At 43.0% G+C, this 21,543-nt stretch overlaps 1 protein-coding gene across 6 annotated transcripts; it reads right to left on the reverse strand.

Annotated features, from left to right (window-relative positions):
* Positions 1-506: 506 nt before the first annotated feature.
* Positions 507-21,427, reverse strand: GSKIP (GSK3B interacting protein). Of its 6 annotated transcripts, XM_037503938.2 has the most exons (4): positions 21,394-21,410; positions 18,771-18,895; positions 5,179-5,437; positions 507-3,025 (listed from the first exon to the last, which is right to left on the reverse strand). In XM_037503938.2, exons 2-4 carry the CDS (start codon positions 18,848-18,850, stop codon positions 2,864-2,866), a joined length of 501 nt encoding a protein of 166 aa, XP_037359835.1. In that variant the 5' UTR covers positions 18,851-18,895; positions 21,394-21,410; the 3' UTR covers positions 507-2,863. The 6 variants fall into 6 exon arrangements, with proteins under 6 accessions (XP_037359835.1, XP_037359837.1, XP_037359839.1 ...); XM_037503940.2 differs by lacking the exon at positions 18,771-18,895 and having other exon boundaries at positions 21,394-21,427; XM_037503942.2 differs by lacking the exons at positions 18,771-18,895; positions 21,394-21,410 and adding an exon at positions 19,881-20,962.
* Between the last annotated feature and the right edge of the window lie 116 nt (positions 21,428-21,543).

Raw genomic sequence — 21,543 nt, forward strand, 5'->3', positions numbered from 1 at the left:
TCATCACCATCCTGCCTCCTGAAGGACCCTGGGCGCAGCCCCAACTCAGCAGGCTTGGTGCATTTGCTACAGAGAAACATCCTTACAGTATCTATTGCATTTCCCCTCCAGTGAGTACATACCAGCTAATGTGGAAAATGTGAACAAGAATAAAGGAAATGAAAATTACCTATTGTACCACTCACTGATGCTAATATTGTAGATTTTATTTCACTTTTCCTGTTACATGTAAGATTATTTTTCAAAATATATTATCGTTTCATAGCCTTTGTCCCCATAGTATAATTTCCCCCTATTGCCAATTTCATCACACTTTTTAATGGTTGCATATTTTCTCATCAAAACCATGTGGTATGACTTAACCACTTTTTAGAGCCTTTCCAATTTTTCATTAGAGAAAATGAACATCCTTGTAATATATCTTCTGCTATGGCATTTCCTTTGCTAGGACACAATCAGGATAGAAATTACAAGCTTTGTAAAGTTTTTTTTTTAATACGTTTATTTATGCATAAAAGAGCTGGGGTGGAGGCCAGATATGGAGCGGGGGTGTGAGGGGATTCACCAGAGACAGAGTGGGGAGCACAACATGCAGATGTACTGAAATACACTGCTGAGGGGAGCAGTGGGTGAGAAAGGAGAGGTCTGCTGCGCCGTGTGGGTCACCTCCCTGGCTGGGGATCTGTAGCTAGCTTCATAGTGCTGCATGTTAACCCCTGCGCCACCAGGGAGGCCCCACTTTGTAAAGATTGCTACCAATGTTTTCCAGAAAGTTTCCATCAATATATCCTCCAGGAGGATGCAAGAGTGCCCCCTCCCCAAATTCTTCTTGGTGTCATTATATTTAAATAAATGATTAAATCAGGTGAAATGGCCCAACATCGGTAGAGCTACAGCTATTTTCCCTTCTTGAGTTACTAGGCAGGCTGAGTAGCATTTAAGTAGTTACTGGACACTTGTTTTTTTATCCCCCCTGACTTGTTTAATCATATTATTTGCTTTTTTTCTTACCGATTTGTAAGCATTATTTTGTTTAGAGGGACCCCCACCTCTGGAAGTTAATTTATCAGGTTAAATTCTTTAAAATAGCCAAAGTTGAGGTTTCAGTATCTAGAGAGGGGCTTTGTATCTGTGTATTCCCTGTTCCTCTGTCATGGCAGTAAAAGAGCAACTCACTTCATATTATGACGTCATACCATGACGTACCAGCATGACATTCACAAATGGAAACGGAGGCTCTCAGAATCAATCATTTATCACAAAGCGAAGAATTTTCATTTTTAAACATACAATCACTTTTCTTCATACTTAACTCAAAATGAGTGAACAGAATTTTATTCAAACTTTACAAAAATCCTTTAGAGTTAGCCTGAGATTAAGCATGAGAAAGTTCAACCTGAAGTTAGACTTCATTGCCCAAACAGTTAAGCATCTGGAAATAAAGCTGAGAATGAACATGCACTTAGCAAACATAATTAAAGCATTCCAGAGCAATCTGACAAAGAACGGTGACCCCAACTGAACATGAATTTGCTCTGGCCCACATGATCTTCAGAGCCAAAAAAAAGTAGCTATTATTTAATAATGATTAAAAAAAGTCCGCAACTGACACATTTATGAAGGTGTGTCCAGATGTAGAATTTACTTCAATATTTCTACAGCTGCTGCTTTAGACTACTATTAAAAAAACAACTCCCCAATTCTTATTATTCAACATGTACTTGAAAACATTAGCAGCATGGTATGTATAGTTTATTAACTTCATAAATTTCAATGCCTGTAAGAAAATATAAAATACAGAGTCTTCCTTTTCAAATATTAAGTCTCTGAATGCTTCATTCATCCTTTGGTTTCAAACCCATACAATGCACTCACATTACATTGTAGATTTAGCATTGAGACGAACACTGTACATCTGTGGGGGAAGAGGGGCGCCGTGGGAATACCAAAGCACTACAGTATAGAAAGTAAACATCGCGGCAAAAATACTTTCTGAATATATACTGTACATTATGTAAACAAACATTCAGAATAAGAATCAACACAGGCCAAAATATTGTTTTTCAGGAAATCAGAATCTCCTTCCTTTTAAATCACACATATTGAAGATGCCTTTTGTTATTAGGAAAAGAATGGAACCTGTTCCTACATTTGCTTATGTGCTTAAGTATCTTGGAAACAAGTAATTATTACATTCATTTGCTAACGGTTTGTCCTCTTAGTTGGCTGGCTTTTGCAAATAAGGAATACAGAAGGATTTCAGTCTCTTCTTCATTTAATACTAGCTAAGTAATATATAGTTAATTCATGTGTATCAGTCCACATTAATATAAACAGATTAAGTGAAGCAGTGATTTTCAAATTTTGTGCAGGGGAAACTAGTTGATAATTTGTTTCCAATAAGGCTAGTAGCAAAATAATTACTACAAAGTCAGTTCAAGCTAGTAGTAAACCCCTGATTTAGCAAGCTGAATCAAAGTTTGAAGTTAGGTCATTTTAATTCCTATATTACTGTGCAAATCTAGACTTTCCTATGTAAAAGAGAGTGCTGGCAGCATCAAAGCCCTGTAATAACAGAATGAAACACTGATTAGGTTTTGAAACGCAGAGCTACTATAAAAAGAAATCTGCATGGCTTAATAACGATGGTGTGACAGCAACAGTTTCAGGATTCTCTTAATGAATCAGAAACAGAAAATGCCAATTCATTAGTCAATAATGTTCTGAATGAGTCAAAAGCCTAAATTTGAAGAAATGATAAAAGACAGAAAACCAAAGATGTATTTTCTACTATGATCATATGCAAGAACTTCAAGCCTTATTTAGTACTGGCAGCAGCCCCTTCTAGAAGGAAAAAGCTTAGTCATGACTGTCCGTCCCTTTGCAAAGCTTCTAGTCTCTGAAGAAGGGCGTTTCCGAATGCTTCCCGGTAGGCAGGGCTGAGGGTATCCAACAAGGAGTAGACTGTTTCATGGTAGGGAGTCTGTAAATGATCGTCCACCTGGTCAAAAGCATGACCGACCACCTACAAGAGACACCAGCAGTGAAGTGAAGAATTAATAGAAAGCAAAGCCCAACATTTATGTGACTCCTTCTCTAATGACAACTTCTCAACCAACAGTACTGGCATCTTAAATTTACCTTTCCTATTTAAGCAGTTTGTAACAGAGACTGAGAGCGGCAAAATGCTCTTTAGAATTCTTTTCTCAAAATTTAAAAGGTCTGATTTACCTACCTGATCCTAAGGAAGCAGAACATAAAGAATTTTAAAGGCCCACAAAAACACGCCCTCATTTTCACAATCTATAACGTGCTTCTGCTTAATTCCACCTATACTGAGGGTGGAGGCACTAAGACAGATAACATACTGTTAGAACATATTTGTGTCTTTCATTTGGACTCTTTTGATAAAGAATCTAGAAATTGCTTATCACTTTACTTTTGGCTTTATAACTAGTACGTTACTTATCTAATAGGGAAACGAATGCTTCCCTTAGCCACGTAAGAGGGCACAGTATTCTGCGTGTTTCCCCCTTTATGACAGCCAAAGCTTTTCTCCTGAACAAGATTACACTCTCTGTCATGCTTGACCAGCACAGTATAAAGCGCAATCAGTTTTTGTTGATAAGGTTAAAGCGACATAGCCTACATTCTATGACACTGTTTAAGCCACAGCTGACACATTTCATAGAAGACACAGATGAAAAAGAGTGGTGCTGTTGCTGTTTTTAATGCAAAGCAGACACCGACCCCAAGGAAGGTGAGTCACACCTCTTCAGAACCCCACTTTTGACCATGCATCACAAAGTTCCACTCGGGCCCTTCCATCCCCGCTGGGCTCTGTTCTTCCCGGTGGACAGAGGTCACAGGGGTCATGGCTCACCTATGGTTTGATTTCCAGTTCCTGACAGGGCAGCTACTCAGAAAATATTAATTGAATCAGACTGAAAAAACAAATATTTAACTACCTACCATCCAGATCTTTCTGGATAATTTTATTCATATAATTATCCCTCTTATCCTGGCTAGCTTTTTATCCTTCAGATTTTATAGATTAAGTGGCTAGAATTCAGAGAGGTTGGCTGACTCAGCCAAGATGATTAAAATTTCACCGTTCAGATTTCTGACCCATCGAACCCTTTTTCACCACAACCACTTCTGCTCAGTGTGGGAGAGAATTAATTTCCCCTGGGGCTTTTATCTCAACTTTCCATTTGCCTATTTTTATTTAAGATCTACTTTCAAAGATTTCAAGCTTATAGTACAAATTTAGGGATTTAGCCAAAAGCGAGCTCAGGTGCCACTCTCCCAGCCAAGCAGCTCTCCCTGTCGTTGTCGTGAGGGCTGGAGAGGCAGAGATGGGCCTGCAGCGTCTCCACGGAGGTAATCCTCTCACCTCCATGCAAGCTGAATCCAGCGACCAGCCCCGTCCTTCTTGAACAGTTCTTGAACAGTACGAGGTTATCCTACTTCAGATACTGAGCAACTTTTGGGGACCAACATATGCAAACAAGTCAGAAATCTGTGACCAAGACTAAAGATCTGCTAACTGTAAAGTACCACCAAAGTGTGGAGTTTCTACTGTCTGCTTCTTTGCTCACTGGGCCAAGAGCACCACCTGCTCTCAGAGAGTGCTTTCTACTACTGTGAACTCGGGATTATGATTAAAGCCACTGCCTTGGAGAGCTCACAGGCAGTAATGAGGCACTTGGAATAAAGAGCCAATGGAAATTGGAGGCAGGGTGCTCTGCTGTGACTTGACTCTGATCTAACACTAGAGAACCGAGGCATCAAGTATGTTGCTTTAGCAGAAGAAACATTTCAAGGGAATGAGAATGATCCTGTTACCAACTCACTGTCAGCGCAGCCAGTGCAGAGTGCGCCTCATTTTGGTGGGCATATTCCGTTACAGACAAGAGAGTAATTTGGGGGGTGATGATCAAAACAAAAGAACACTCTGAAAGTCAAAAATTTTTTACTTCCAAAAAATGCTCCTTTTCCACATTGGTTGAAAGGTTCCAGCATTAACAAAATTCTAGGAAAAAGGTTTTCCTTCAAAAAAATTCTGGGTGCTACTGAGTGCTGAATGCTCTCTGACCACCCTTTCCAGGTCCCTCCCTAGAACCCCTCTGGATAAAGTGGCCAAAAGTAACTATTTTTTTTCCTAAGAAGACTTACCCTGAGCCCTGCCTCAGTGAGCTCCAGGCAGTACCTGGCCCGCTCTCTTGTCTCCACGTTGATGTAGGCCACGTCGTCTGCACAGCGCAGGGTCTTAGAGACGAACATGTCGTTCACGGCGAAGAGAACGTCATTCACCACGGCTTCCGCTTCCAGCCTCATGTCTTTCACGTCAGTTCCTTCAAAACCATTAAGCTCTGACTCGTCTTCAAGTCCTGACATACTGCTGAGCTCCATGTGATTACAGTCGGTTTCCATTCTGCAAAAAGGTAGAGGCAGAGCTTGATAGATAGACCCTCCAAAATGAATCAGAGTAGCCGTGTGAAACAGAAGGGAACAACTTTTAGATAGACACATTTTCAACAAAGGGATCTCTTCTACTTCCCCTAGATGGATAAATTAGATATTCGAAACAATGTCTCAGTAGAAATCCTGGTACTTACTTCTTAACTAATTATTTTTCTAGGGTATTTAGAACTGGAATTGCTCAAAGTATATGTTCCCTTTACATAGATGGGGCCGATTCACCCTCCCCAAAAAGGCTGTTCAGCCAGTCCTCGCTAAACCTTGATGACAGGTTCCAGGGACACCGACTTTAAGAGAAACCTGATTAAGGGTCTCCATTAACAGTCACTTACAGACTTGTGGGGTGTTTTTTTCTCTCAACTTTGTATTGATACAATGAACATTCACACTGCAGTGATACCAGAGGGGGAATGCACTCCTAACCACTTGCTAATCTTTTCTAATATATTTGCCAATTAGAAAGGCAAAGAATGTTTTATTGTTTGCATATAATCCCTTGATTAAATACCTTTTGCACATTTTCAGGTATTTTTAGTTCCAAGATCACATAGCTATAAAAACCAGAAACAGAACTGCACCCGCCATCTGAGACCAGATTTCTGGTCGTTAACCACTCCAGCACACTGCCTCTCAGAGACGCCTCTCATGACTTCTGGATTTGGGGTTTTGTTTATAGTCTTTCCCATCCTGTGATTACATTTAAAAAAAAAACAAAACACCAAAAACCAAATTGTCTTCTCTATCGTAGTTCTCTATACCCCATCTCCCGCCTTGATTCATCCACTTACACAGCATAGCTTTCCTTTCCAGATGGCTAGCCTGCTATCCCAACACTGAAACGACTCATCTTTTTGCCATGTATTTGCTGGCCCAAGCACGATAATCTGAAGAAATTATTCCTTGTGATAACTTGATTCAATATCACTGCGAGGCTGCCAGGTAGTTCTGGATTCTCTTCTGTGACTGGGTGGTAATGAGTAATGTTAAAATTCAAAATATATGAATGAGACAAGTTAATGAATATGAGATTGCTTCAGAGTGTAAAGTGGGCCTTTCAGAACACATTATGCTTTCTTTTTCACCTTTGGGCTTTAAAAGTTAAGATTTCATTTCTCTGATATAAATTAAGAATTCACTGTCTTGAGTGTAGTATGGCTCCCCAACCTGTAATTTATTTATATCATTTACCTATTATCTCACAAATTCCACCTTTTCTCCTCACATTACTAACTCGTGCCCTATTTGTATGATGTTTAAAATCCTCTAAGTGGTTTTCAAACTTCACCGTGGACTCCAGAGAAACGGGATCAAAATCTGGGAAATTCTAGTGCACAGCCATTGCAGAAGATTATGAGCAAACATCTTAATGAGCCAGAATTCTTCCAGCTACATGTTATTTGCACACTATCAAAATCAAAACTATTTACTGAAAGCAATTTATGATAAACTAGAAAGCTATTTCGAAGAATTATAGAGGAAATGTACAAGTAATTTATTTTCCCAATCCTATTTCAACGTATGTGTTGAGTCTTTTAACTTGTCTCCTATAGCACTTTATAGAATTAGTTACTACCAACAATACACGTTAAATGTAAATTTACCAATTATTACCAGAGCAATTTGTCAGATAATTGACATTTACTATTTTTTTTTAAAGATTTATTTATTTATTTATACAAGCACCGGGTACAGTCAGAAGCGCGGGAGGGTGAGAGAATTCACCAGAGCCAGGGCAGGGAACAGAACAGGCAGACTGACTGGAATACACTGCTGAGGGGAGCAGCAGGCGCAGCAGGAGAGGTCTGTCGCGCCAAGTGGGTCCCTCCCTGGGGCCGGGGATCGAAACGGCACTGCAGAGCCTGCAGGCAGCTTCGCAGCCCAGCGCTCAACCACTGCGCCACCAGGGGAGGCCCTATTTTTAAAAAAATATTTATTTATTTATGCATACAAGAGCCGGGGTACAGGCCAGAGGTGTGGGGAGTGAGCGGATTCACCAGAGATAAAGTGGGGACCAGAACAGGCAGACTGACTGCAATACACTGCTGAGGGGAGTAGCGGGCGAGTCAGGAGAGGTCTGCTGTGCCATGTGGGTTGCTCCCTGGCCAGCCGGGGGATTGAACTTGGCCGGCGGACTGAACTCGTGCTGCAGAGGCTGTCAACAGATTCATAGGTTGCATCTTAACCCCCTGCACCACCAGGGAGGCCCTAATTGACATCTACCATGGTCTTACTGTAGAGGAAAGTGAAAATATTCAATTTTCTGAAAATTTCTGCTTTACTCCGAAAATAATCATTATATTCCTTAATATGACATTTGGTGTTATTTATAAGAAATGAACACTTTTGGGCCTCCCCTGGTGGCGCAGCGGTTGAGTGCTGGACTGCGGGGCTGCCCGCAGCCTCTGCAGCACCGGTTCAATTCCTGGCCACTGGCGAGGGTCCCACATGGCGCACAGACCTCTCCTGCCGCATCCGCTGCTCCCCTCAGCAGTGTGTTTCGTCAGTCTCCCTGTTCTGTTCCTCGCTCTGGCTCTGGTGAATTCTCTCACCCTCCCGTGCTTCTGTCTGTACCCAGTGCTTGTATAAATAAATAAATCTTTAAAAAAAGAAAAGAACACATTTTTTGTAATGTTAATTTTGAATATTTTGCAATGTGACTGTCCTCTATAATCTCAACATCAAGAATATCAAAGGTCTTTATTTGTTCAAGTAAACTACTAAGTGCTCAATTACAGGTGATAGAAATAATCATTACCACACAAAAAAGGTGTTTATGTGAGAAAGCTTAATAATATATAAAAAATTTAAAGAGGGCCTCCCTGGTGGCCTAGGGGTTAAGTCTCACTACTATGGCCTGAGTTTGATCCCCGGACAGTGAGCTGACCCACATGGCGCAGTAGACCTCTCCTGTCTCGCTCGCTGCTCCCCTCAGCAGTGTATTTCAGTAGATCCACTTGTTTTGCTCCCTGCTGTCTCTGGCGAACACCCTCACCTCCCGCACTTTGGGCCTGCACCCCAACTCCTGTATGCATAAGTAAATCTTAAAAAAAATTTTTAAAGAGCCTAATTCATTGCAATGAGAACCTCAATGATGGAGATAGATGAAGGATAGAATACTAGAGACAGGGCCTCTCCTGGTTGTGCAGGCAGTTGAGCGCCACGCTGTGAAGCTGTCTGCAGCCTCTGCAGCGCTGGTTCGATCCCGGCTGGCTGGCGAGAGTCCCACATGGTGCAGCAGACCTCTCCTGCCTCGCCCACTGCTCCCCTCAGCAGTGTTATATCGTCAGTCTGCCTATTCTTTTCCCCGCTCTGTCTCTGGTGAATCCTCACACCCTCCCGCACATCTGGCCTATACCCTGATTCTTGTATAAATCTAATAAAATAAATAAATAAATCTTGTATAAAATAAATAAATCTAAAAAAAAAAAAAGGAATACTAGAGATAAATCCTCATAGGTCAGTAAAGCAGGTTAGCAAGCATTTTGTCATAATCATCACCATGGGGCAGGACAGGATAGACACTTTTCCTAAGACTATGGACCATTAGATTTTTTTCTGAATTGTTTTTGAATGGTGCTTTTAATACAGACATGTTCAGAAGTGTCACAGAACATTTTAAGTTACCATTTTAAGGTATTATGGTAACACTTCCCCCTTCTTAGCAGCACCAAGATTTTCCAACGGAAACCATAATGCCCCCTTACTCTATTGAGTAAAGTAGGGAATTGGTTACTGGGTGAGATGGACCCCATCCCCATAACACATGGCCATAAACTAATCAATTCATGGACTTTCATGTGATCACTTTAATTCAGAATTGCTCAGAGCACACAGCTGCAATGGTCCCTGGTAGCCATCCTGAGATGGGGAAAGCAGTTGAGGACGATGCTGACTATGGGAAAAGAACAGGGCCAAGAGAGTCACATAAATGGCACCAGAGCCTGGGAGGCTGCCCAGCCTTTGTAATTTTCAGTTATTGGAGCCAATAAATTCCATTATTTTACTGGCAACAAAAAGCATCTACCTAACTTGGGAACCTACTCCAATGAACAAAGATTGATCTAGCTTCTCATCAGCTTACAGAAGTAGAGAGGCTAACACTGGAACCCTGATCATATTGCTGTAGAAACTGCTTAATAAAAGAGAAGAATTTGGGGCTTCAAGGCAGAATGTTTCCTTGTCTTTTTGAGTTTCTGGGGCCATCAACATGACCCCTTTTTTCTGACTCTTTGACACTTGTACCCTGCTTCCAGAGACTCTTGTGATTATATTGGGTCCCCCGGATAATCTGGGATATTGTCCCCAAGCAAGGTCTTTAATCACATCTGCAGTTCCTTTTGTCATATAAGGACGGTAACACACCCAGTTACTGCAGATTAGGACACGGGCATCTTTGAGGGTCCACTATCTGCCTGCCAGGGCCGCTATCTTATCAGCAGCGATTAGTTTACTTGTAACAAGCACACTGGCTGGGAAAAGTACAGAGCAGGGCAGTAGACATGGTCTCCTGAAAGGAGGCCTGGTGTACCTGCCAAGCTCACTGCCTTTGAAAAGGTGCACTGTCACTCCAGATGGCAGCAGGATCTACTGGGCATGGGTGTGTCAACGAAAGGCACTACTGAGAGCCTGGCAGGGCTTATAAACCGTCTCGAATCAAAGGCTATGTTCTGATTCTAGATGTTTTGATGCTCAGGTGGTAACTGGTCTTTCCAACCAGGTCCTCTCAAGTCTGAATACAGAGCCAAATAATATGAAGCCAGTTAGCCAGGAACTGCCTAACCCTTTTACTGAGGTTCCCCACCAGAAGGTACCTTAGACTTGTGGCCAGTTTTTGGACTTCAGCAGCCCCACTTTGGGCAGAACCTGCTTGACTAGGCATTTGGCCATGAGGGAATGGGTAATTGTGGGAGTTTTACTGAGAATCCATTATTTGAAATCCTTTCTTCTCTCTATACACACCAATTCTATTAAAATCTTTTACATTAAGAGTCTGCTTCCTCTGCCTCTGCACATATGGATGGCTGGACCCCTTTTACAGAATGCATCCCTTAATAGTTTGGGGCTCCTGGGTACCCAAGTTGCACACTAACACAATTCTTTTATTTTGCAATCTTTCAAAGAGTTTCTTAAACAAATATCAGAATCCACATAATCAAATATATCCAGGACTTTTTTTTTTTTTTAAAGATTTATTTATACAAGCACTGGGTACAGTCAGAAGTGCGGGAGGGTGAGAGAATTCACCAGAGCCAGAGGGGAGAGCAGAGCAGGCAGACTGACATAGTACACTGCTGAGGGGAGCAGCGGGCGGCAGGAGAGGTCCGCTCGCCATGTGGGACCCTCACCCGGCTGCCGGAGTTCGAACTGGCGCTGCAGAGGCTGTGGGCAGCTTTGCAACCCAGTGCTCAACCACTGCGCCACCGGGGAGGCCCTGTATCCAGCACTTTTCTAAGCCTGAGAATACTAATTGCCTACTGGCAGCTTGCAGTCTAATTTAGGAGCTTACATGTTGGAGGAGATAATCAAGAGGATGTGCCCCCAGGCAACCCTCAAGCTGGATCCAAGCAACTGGAGCCTCCTCATCCAGCCCTTGCTTGGAATTTTACTGTTCCCAAACTGGAAGGTGCTCCAAGCACACACACAGCCTTCAGAGTAAGGTGTTGGTCAGACCATCTGAACAACACACATGAACAAGTTAAGTCAAGGCCTCTATACAGACTTTGGTGGGTGTGGAAACTGCTCCTCTGGCGGCAGCCCTACACAAGCCTCAGGGGGCTGTCCTCTGGTTCACTGAAAATGCTATCTACACTCCCACCTGGAGTGATGATCCTCTTCTCAGTTCATTCCTTGCCTTTCTTGGGGGAGGAGGGTAGTCTCCAATTACACCTGGAAAACTGCTGAGGTTGCTATCCAACAATAAGACAGGCAAACGAAATATGTACACAAATATTAAAGCCATGTACATGCATTATAATTATAACCTCAGCGATGTCATAATAGTGAGCGGCAGATAATTAGAGAAAATGACGACATGTCTTGGTCCCACTACAAACTTACCAATTTGTATGATCTGGGGCAGGTGATGTAACTTAATTGGGCACATGGTTTTCTTATTTATAAAATAAGAGGAAATGGCCAGGAAATTCTTTACTGCTCTTGAGGGTTCTTTAGATAATGCTTCTACAACCCTAGGATTCCATTTGTCTCTGACAGAACATTTGAGTGAAGAATATTTGCAACAAAAATATGTAAGGGTTGTACTGCTGTAGCCCAAGGAATTTGAAAAGCTGTAAATTCTAGGTGATAGGTTTGAAGATATAAAATGACTAGGCAGAGGCAGGAGCTGGTAGGTTAGTACTGAGGAAGACCTCTAAGTCTTTATAGATCTCCCCACTTCAGTTATGATATTGTTCTTTGTTAAGAGTTAAGGTAATTACTGATAGCTCACCTGTTGGTATGTTTTTGGGGGCTCATGGAACTAGTTCTCAAGATAGTGATTAAATCCTTTGTCCTCTACTGCTTCACATTTTTTATTTTTTATTTTTTTTTTAACATTTATTTATACAAAGAACCAGCGTACAGGCCAAAGGTGTGGGGGGTGAGAGGATTCACCAGAGACAGAGTGGGGAATAGAACAGGCAGACTGACCGAAACACACTGCTGCGGGGAGTAGCTGGGGAGACAGGAGAGGTCTGCTGTGCCTTGTGGTTATCTCGCTGGCTGGCCAGGATCGAACCCGGGCTGCAGAGGCTGCGGACAGCTTCACAGCGCTGTGCTCAACTGCCTGCGCCAACAGGGAGGCCCCCTGCTTCACATTTTTATTCTTAATTTTTTAGGGCAAAAAGAAAACATTGTAATAAGACAAGAACCTTTAGTTAGCAACATTTAGAATCTGGGCAAAGCTAAAGGTAGTTTAACTCTGGTTTTCTGTAATATAACATTTCATCTGTTTTCAGCTCTGAGATCAATGTTTATTTTGAAATAAAAATTCTTAAATCAGAAACATTTGATGCATTACAGATATAAAGTATTTGTAATTCAATACAAAAGGCTAATTTTTCCATTTATACACTCAGTCATAAATTTTTTCTGATACCACTTTCATCGAGGGACACCTATAAATGACCCAGTAATAACAAATTAAGCCAAAAGAACTTGGCGTGCTTTTGTTGACTAAGGAGGGAAGTGAAGAAACAGTGTTAATTTGAGAAGTCTTTTAAACTGTATATAAGCAGCAACATGACAACCTGTAAAGAGCCTTTCCTTCAAATCCAGAAATTATAAATGAGACTCTAAGAAGTCTCCTGAAAACTTAAAAAAATAATTCTAGGAACTAGAAAGGGAGCACACAATCTGCCACCCCTAAAATATGTCTCTTTGGCATAAGTTAGATTATTTCATAGGGCAGGCTTTGAAGGCTGGGTGGAAGCTGCCATTTTGTAAGAGACAATCACAAGTGCTGAGGAAAATTCCCCTTTATAAGCACTTCTTGCTCCTGTAACTAGAAGACCCAAGCTCTTAAGTCTTATCAAAGGAGAAGGTAGCAGTTGAAATCCCAGCTCGCTGGGTCTCCATGGTGGTGTAGCGGGTTGAGTGCAGCACTGTGAAGCTGTCCACAGCCTCTGCAGCACAGGTTCGATTCCTGGCCGGCCAGGGAGATTCTCACATGGTGCGGCAGACCTCTCCTGCCTCGTCTGCTGCTCCCCTCAGCAGTGTCTTCAGTCCATCTGCCTGTTCTGCAACCCGCTCTGTCTCTGGTGAATTCTCTCACCCTCCCATACCTCTAGCCTGTACCCCCATACTTGTATAAATAAATAATCTTTAAAAAAAAACCTCCCAGCTAACTGACCTTCCCCTTCCCCAACATCTTTAAGGTGGTGAACGAAACCACTTTCAATTACTGACTTAACTGGGTTTCGCTCATGCACACATGCTATCCGAACACACAGAAGTGCTCTGGGAACTCCCCTCCTCGGCCTTGCAGGCAAGCCAGCAAAAGATTTTCAGTAATTTTTTAAAAATCCACTGATTTATCATTTGTTTACAATAGTTTGTATTTGCATGAATGAATATATAACATTAATATCAGTTACCGAGGTGGTACAATTCCTAAAATGTGGGTGTAATGTTTTATTGACTTCTACTTAAAACACTGTTGAGATCATAGTACTTTAAGATCACTGCCTAATTTTAATTTACGGTTCTCATGACATCAAGCACAGCAAAGGGGGATCATTATGTTAAATGTAACTTTACAGCAGGAAATGACCTATAAATCTAAGAGACATTTGATTCCTTTTTAGCATTTTTTGCATATATGTATAGATTAAGTCTATACACTCATACAACACTCTCATGTTATATGAGCATATAAACATTTTAACTTTATTGACAGAAAATTAGTAAAAAATGAGATATTTTAATTTTTTTATTTTTATATAATTTAATAAACAACATTTGAAATGTTACTGCTTATGTCTGAATTTTTTGTTTGTGTTTCTGTCCCTCTGAGTCATTGGTCTTCGAGATATTTTAATTTAAAAGTACATTTAAAGCCACCAATCTGTATCTGAAATTAACTGTAGCACATGAATGTTAATACTGAACTGTTCACTATTTAAATTACAAGTGGACAGTATTTTTGTTTTGCATGCAATTACTTGGTATTATTTAAGAGATTGTTATTTTTAGTATTGTACTGTCAAAGTATCTTAATTTAAATTTCATTGCTTTATTATCTCATTTAAAGGCATTTTGACTTTTATACAAAAATATTTAGAACTAAAAAGATACATGTTTAAACTAGCTATTTATGTTAAGAGACTTTGCTATAAGATGTAAATAACTTGCACAGCAATACAGCATGTTATATACAAGATACACAGAAAAATAAACCACTATTACGATAATTTCCAAGGGGAAAATCAGAATTATCCAATAGCTTCCAAAGACTAAATTCTTTAAGACTAAAAATTGTAGTCATTTGTATTGTTTCTGATTTTGTTGTTAAAAAAATGATAGTTTTTATGGCCTCCCTGGTGGCGCAGGCAGTTGAGCGCAGCGCTGTAAAGCTGTCCGCAGCCTCTGCAGTGCCAGTTCGATCCCTGCTGGCCTCGGAGATATCCACATGGTGGGACAGACCTCTCCTGTCTCGCCCACTGCTCCCCTCAGCAGTGTATTTCAGTCAGTCTGCCTGTTCTGTTCCTCACTCTGTCTCTGGTGAATCCTCTTACCCTCCCGCACATCCGACCTGTACCCCGGTTCTTGTATAAATAAATAAATAAATCTTTTGGGGAAAAAAAAGGTAGTTTTTAACAACATAGTTTTCAGTGTCATCATTTTGGTCTGCCTAATTCCTCATGGGAAAGATACCTCCTTTGGCTCCTCCTAAAATGCTATCAATGATCTGGTTTACAATACAGCTTTCTGAAGAAAGATAAATACTTTTTTGCCCTACCTAATCCTCCCAGAATTTGAAAACTTAGTTAAGTATTCTCATTTCATGACAATAAAAATCTGGCTTATTTGTACAGATATTACTTTTAAAATCTGATGACAAGCAGTAAAACCGACTGAAAGCAACTACGCCACTAATGTTAATGTTCATACACAGGAAACTGGTCATTCATTAAAACTAGATTTGTGGGGCCTCCCCTGGTGGCGTGGGCAGTTGAGCACAGCGCTGTGAAGCTGTCCACAGCCTCTGCAGTGCCGGTTCGATGCCGGCCAGCCAGCGAGGGTCCCATATGGCACAGCAGACCTCTCCTGTCTCGGCCACTGCTCCCCTCAGCAGTGTATTTTGTCAGTCTGCCTGTCCTGTTCCCCACTATGTCTCTGGTGAATCCTCTCACCCTCCCACGCATCTGGCCTGTACCCCAGTTCTTGTATGGATAAATAAATCTTAAAAAAAAAAAACAAAACAAAACTAGATTTGTGTAGTCTATCATATGTCTGATAGAAATGGGGGTAATTATAGGAAGAATAATTATGCTTATATCTTTGTAAATGTGGATGCTAAGAGTCTTTGAGGGTTTTTTTTTTTTAAACCTGCAAGGTGGACTGGACACTAAATTCTTCTAGCTTCCTTAGTATAGCTGGATTCCTGGTTATGCCTACATCATTGTGTGAGCAATCAGAAATTTAGCAGTGGGTCACAGCTTTAAATCTACATCTACATCACAAAATAAAGCATAAAACAGATTATAAGCTTTGCAAGGGTGCTCATTACCTACCCGTGTCAACCCAATGAAATTGCCAGGCTTAAAAAAATATTTTTTTCTTCTTGGGTAGGCACTGCATGGAGGGAATACACAACCAAACATTTATCTAAAATCAGAGGGAGGGCCTCCCCGGTGGCACAGCGAGTTGAGCGCACCGCTGTGAAGCTGTCCACAGGCTCTGCAGCGCGGGTTCGATTCCAGGCCGGCTAGGGAGATACCCACATGGCGTGGCAGACCTCTGCTGTCTTGCCTGCTGCTCCCCTCAGCAGTGTTTTTGGTCCATCTGCCTGTTCTGCTCCCCGCTCTGTCCCTGCTGAATTCTCTCGCCCTCCCATGCCTCTGGCCTGTACCCCAGTTCTTGTACAGATAAATTTAAAAAAAAAAGATAAATCAGAGGGAATATAACGGAAACTGTCACAAAAGCAATAGCTATCTCCCAATTATTCCTTTGCGTGGGTTGTACTGGGCAAGAGAACAGCTCTCATATTCTGGCTTAACAGGTAGTGTTCCTGCACAAATACCTCTAGCTGTACTTAGGTAGACACCTCTGGAGAGGTAAACAGAGCTAGACAAAACCCAGACACTGGCTGAATGGTTAAACCCAGACACTGCCCACTGACACCCCACTGTTCTTTCTCCTCTTCAACTGGCTGCTTTTGGGCACTGCTTCCTGGTTTAGAGCTATTCTCCATTTTGGACTCAGCCTTTTAGTTGCTGTAAGAATTTTTATCATTATAAAACTTTGTCTTCTCAGTTTAACTTTTCATTATAAGGTCACTACTGGAATAACGGTCTCTCAGAGCTTTGAAATGGCTACTAAGATTTATGAAATGTCACTTAAGGAAAGAGCTTCCAGAAAACAGAAAAGATGCCTGCCCTGAAAATGAACTTGAACTTAACACTCTTGTTGCCCAAATGTGACCTAAAGGCCCACATAGAAACCGCTTCCCTCTGTGTGGGACATGACCTACCAGAAATGTGTCTTCTGATGACATGTTCCACGACATGTCAGACATGAGCTTTTCTGAGAAGAAAACTGCTGCACCCCCCCCTGCAGTGACCTTCAGGGCTAATGGCTGTTGCCATGGTCCCTGAGGTCCAGCGTGGGCAAGGAACCATGCGCGCAGGGGGAGAACAGCAAACTCCCTAAGATGCAGAGAAGCCGAATGCCTGCCAAGAGATAACGACCACCAGAAGCTGCCACAAAGATGATTAAAAGAAATGCTGACCACCTGGAACCTTATCTCGCTTTCTCAAGGCCCACAAACTTTATTCTGCTACAACTGTCTTTCTAAAATCTTTCCTTTTTCTGGTCATTGATTGCTAATTAAAAAACATACGTAATTTAATAATTAGGCTAATGCAAATGAAACATTACTAAACACTGTGTTATAATAGAATTGTTGGTTTAATAATCTTTCTGTTATGTGCTTGACTTTAGTACCTTTGATATTAACTGCATGATAATGTAAATTCACCCATGACAATTAATTATGAGTAAACATGAGTAGGTAGTAGTAGTAGTAGTAAGTACAACAAGAATATAATTATGTAGAACAAGAATATAAAGAGTTAATAGCCTGTCTACTTAGAAATACAGCTAGGTCCAGATGTATTTTGGACATAAATCACTGCCCTGTCAATGATAAGCTAAACCTATGAGCAAGCTGATTTCTTTGATGTTCACTGTTCTATGCTTTTAGAAAACATATATATACTGACCACTGACTCAAATAAAGTTGCACTCAGATTTACACTTTCTTGAAGTGTGTCTGTTTGTCATTTCTTTAACCAAATCCCTGACCACCCTGCGCAGTCTCTCCACCCTGAGACGGCCTCATCGTCTACTGCTGTGCTGGTCCGCGGCAGAAAACAAACCCACCAAGCATATTAAACAGAAAGATCTCGGTCAAAAGCAAGAAATGTAAAAATCAGACCTAAGTCAAACCATTTAAAAGTAGGACTATGATGGTGGAAATCTGTTTACTGTTCATTTGTACTGAGCCAAACAGCAATTCTTGCAGAAACTGCTGAATATCCAACAGGAGATCAGGCCCCTTGATTCCAAAGACTGCTGATGTGCACTTTTGCAAGAGGACAGAAGCGGTAACCGATTATGTATAGCCAAGAACAGTTTAAGCCTGTCAACAATTCATTCTTTTCTTGAATCATTTACTTAAGTTGCTGCTTCTTTTTCCAGTAAAAACACCCTCAGGGCACACCTGAGGTCTCTACTTGGAAGTATGTGTCCTGAACTGCAATTCTTCATTCCAAACAAATGCCTGGCTGTCTCATTTTGGTTTTCCATTTGCTGGTTAATGGCTCCTTATACCAGCAGACATAAATTATTTGTGAACTGGCTCTCACTCCATCTGTTGGTATAATTTTTGGACTATGTGATATGTTTTGGGTGGACTCATGAATCTGGTTATCATGATATTGATGTAAGTTCTTTATTTTCCACGTCTTTAGTAGACTATTTTATTTCATCACACATTTAAAGTATCAAAGATCTGGAAAAGATAGAAATCTGCCTTGTCCCTGCTGACAGAAGAACGAGCAGAGGACAGTCATATATAGGGTATGACAAAAGACAGTTCCAGTTTTCAAGAGTAGTATACAGTTTCGAAATTGTTACTTTGAAGGAATGTTTGACTTTTGCTTTGATATTGCAACAATCAGGTGAGGGCTAGAACACACTATCTTTTATTTATATCCCACATCACAATCTGGAAATACTCTCCATATGAACAAGTGGCCAGCTTGGTGCAGCAGTTAAAGGGCTCTTGAAACAGACAGACTGGCGCTAGGGTCTCAGCTATGCCACTTAGATACTACTCTGTGGCTTGGAGGACTATTTAAGTCTCTCTAGTCACACAGTCTTCCTTCTCTAAAACAAGTGAACAGTCGCATCTATCTTAAAGGCAGACTGAGAACTAAATGAGTGAGAGCATTAGCAAGGTGCCAGGCACACAGTAAGCTCAAGAAAAATCCCTGCAAATTATTACTTATAAAGCGTAAAGTATTTAGAAATATCTTAAACGAAGAGTTGATTCTGGAACTCACCTGTCTGACTCCAGTTTGCCACACTGTGTAGGGGGGTGGTGATGGGCTGTGGCTGCTGCTTTGTGTTCTCTCAGAATCATGAGACAAGGAACTGAGCGCACATTCCTGTGAGCTCAGGTGTAAACCTTTAAAAAAGGTCAATAATGTGTCACCGGTTTTTCTTTTATTTCACATGTTAACATGGATTTCCTTGAAGGATGATTATTTTGACATGACCCATGCAGCTTCTGGTATTCAGCTTCTAACCTGCCACTTCAAATCCTTTTGCAGAATTTTAAAGAAATTGACAACATTTGACTGGTAATTATCTTCACCTTTCTCAGTTGATGTTAGGTGTTAGCATTTTGTGATGGCACTGTCTTTGATGAAACACAACAATAGCACTGCGATTTGGATGAACTCACACATTATTTGAGCTAAAAGGATAATGACAGGCCCTGAACCTTAACATTTACACCAAGTTCTTCTAGAAAACATAAACATGCAAGGCAACACACTTAACATGTTGAAGGGAGTATGTTGTTATAAAATCTTCCAGCTTTTATTTTCCTTTCCTAGTATGTGAAATTTCAGGCCGTCTATGGACAGCCTGAATGCAATTCCACATTCCAAAGGAAATTTGACTTGGAAGAAGTCGACTGTATCCATCTGTCAAAAGTACAGTTCAAATTTCCCAATTTGCTCTGTTTCAGATGAGAGCCTACCTTTTCACACCACCTTTGCTCATGCTCCTATGATGGCAAGTAGTAGTATTCACAAGGATGTGGTCTTGCCTTCAAAGTAGATCCAGAATCTGCTTCTCACCATCTCGCTGCTCCCACTCTGGTCCAAATCACAGTTCTCTTTTGCCTGGATCACTGCAATATCTTCCTAACTGGTCTTGCTGTTTTCCCCTTTTCCCTCCCACCCAAATTCATTCTCAACCTAGCAGTTAGCATGATCCTGCAAAAACTTAGGCCAGATGATGTCACACCCCTTCTCAAACACATTCATCCACCCAGAGTAAAAGCCAAAGTGGACTGTGGGACCCTGTGGGACAACTCCCTGATCTCCTGCCTCTGGTCTCCACTCCTCTTTCCTTTACTTCCTCCACACGTTCCTTGAACTCACCAAGCATGCTCTTGCCAGAGAGTGTTCACTTTCTGTCCCCTTGCCTGGAAAACAATTTCTTCCAGGCATTCAAGCGCGTTGCTCCACAGCTTTCTCCAAAGTATCTGCTAAAATGTCACGCAGAGGACTTCCTTATGCCTCTCTACAAAAGTGGCAGATCTTGCCCCTCTCCATTTCCTTAATACCCTTTGATTCTACAGCACTTAACTCGGAAGACATGTGAGCAGATTATTGCTTGTTTCCCCTCCAGTAATTAAAATGTAAGGTCCATGAGGGTAGGGACTGAAGCTGTCCCTTGCTGTATCCTCAGTACCTAACAGTCTCTGGCACATAGCTGGCAATCGATCAATATTGAGTGGATAAAGAAATGCACCTTTCACTCTAGAATGTAAGCTCCCAGAAGGTTCCACCGAATTCTTCCTTGTTTTCACATCACCAATCGTGGAGCCCTTCATTTAATAGACCTGTAGGTAATTCTGAAAGGATGAAAAGCAAGGGAGTTCTAGAGAATGCTTGGGCGAAGTCTACAAAGACAGAGGATCACTAACAACCCAAGCAACTAACTACACAGACTGGCGAGTGCCCGTGCTCTAAAATGAAGAGGGGGTAGCGGTATACGGAACAGGGTCTTTCTCCCTCTGTCAACATTTCTGGGCTGAGTTAGTAGTTCCAGGTTGACAGTTGTCGACCCATAAATGACACGACCCTACAATGATCGTCTGAATTTACCAGCCTTCATTCAACCGTGCGCATCAGGGCTCTGCTGGGGCTCACTCCCTACGCCTTTTCTAAGCTTCTAACCACCCTTGGTGATAAGGTCTCAGGAACCCGCTCACTCTTGGCAAAGGCTCAGAGAGGGCAGTGGCCGGTTTCAGGCGGCTCGGCTCCTAGGTGTCAGCGGCAGGATCCGAACCCAGGACCTCCGGCTTCCCGGCCAGCGAACACCGCACCCGGGCCTCTCGAGGCGGACTGAGTCAAGAGCCGGCTCCGCCGCCGCAAGAGTTGCCCGCTCCGAGGCAGACATCCGCCGGCGCAGATGCCCAGACAGCGCAGGGAGTCAGTCCACGTCTGGGGGTGCGGGGGCTCGGGGGACGCCCCTCCGCCGCCAGAGCCTCGGAAGCTCCCGCGGCCGGTCGCCAGGGACGCGCGCCCGGGACGGGGCCGAGCCCTGGAAGCGGGGAGCCGCCAGCCGGAGCCGCCAGGGGAGCTCGGGAACAATACCGGCCAGGGGCGGGGACCACGGCGCCGACTGTGGGCTCGGGGGCTCCCGGAGGGCGGCCGGGCGGCTGCAGCCCCGCGCACGCCCCCGCGCCCGTTTCCGGGGTCGGCGGTGACCCGGACGGCGCAGGCCGGACCCGCCCCCAGACCCCGCGCCACCCGCGCCGCGGGCGCCTTCCTTCCGCCGGGCGCCCCTCACGGCCCGGCCCGCGCGCCGCGTCCAGCGCGGACCGGCCACCGCTCGCTCGCCGGCCCCGGGCCCGGCCCAGCGCCCGCCCGCCCGGGGTCCGCTCACCTGCGCGCGCCCCGCGTCCTCCCGGCGCTCCCGCCCGCGGCGTCTGGCTCGCCCCGCGGCCCCGCCCCCGCGCCGCCCCGCCCTCGCCCGCCCCGCCCCTCGGAGCCGGAACGGCTCCCTTCCGGGTCCTGCTCCCGCCTCCGTCGACTC

This window comes from Talpa occidentalis, unplaced genomic scaffold (genome assembly GCF_014898055.3).
Source record: "Talpa occidentalis isolate TD23 unplaced genomic scaffold, MPIMG_talOcc4v2.1 talOcc4.11, whole genome shotgun sequence".
Classification (NCBI taxonomy): Eukaryota; Metazoa; Chordata; class Mammalia; order Eulipotyphla; family Talpidae; genus Talpa; species Talpa occidentalis.

What these genes read in the sequence shown, in the direction of transcription:
- GSKIP (XM_037503938.2), bottom strand. Translation starts at nt 18,850, where the DNA reads ATGATTCTGAGAGAACACAAAGCAGCAGCCACAGCCCATCACCACCCC. An exon ending in GGCAAACTGGAGTCAGACAG is followed by an intron (nt 5,438 to 18,770) that starts GTGAGTTCCAGA and finishes ACCTTTTTGCAG; the next exon opens with AATGGAAACCGACTGTAATC. An exon ending in TCACTGAGGCAGGGCTCAGG is followed by an intron (nt 3,026 to 5,178) that starts GTAAGTCTTCTT and finishes TGTCTCTTGTAG; the next exon opens with GTGGTCGGTCATGCTTTTGA.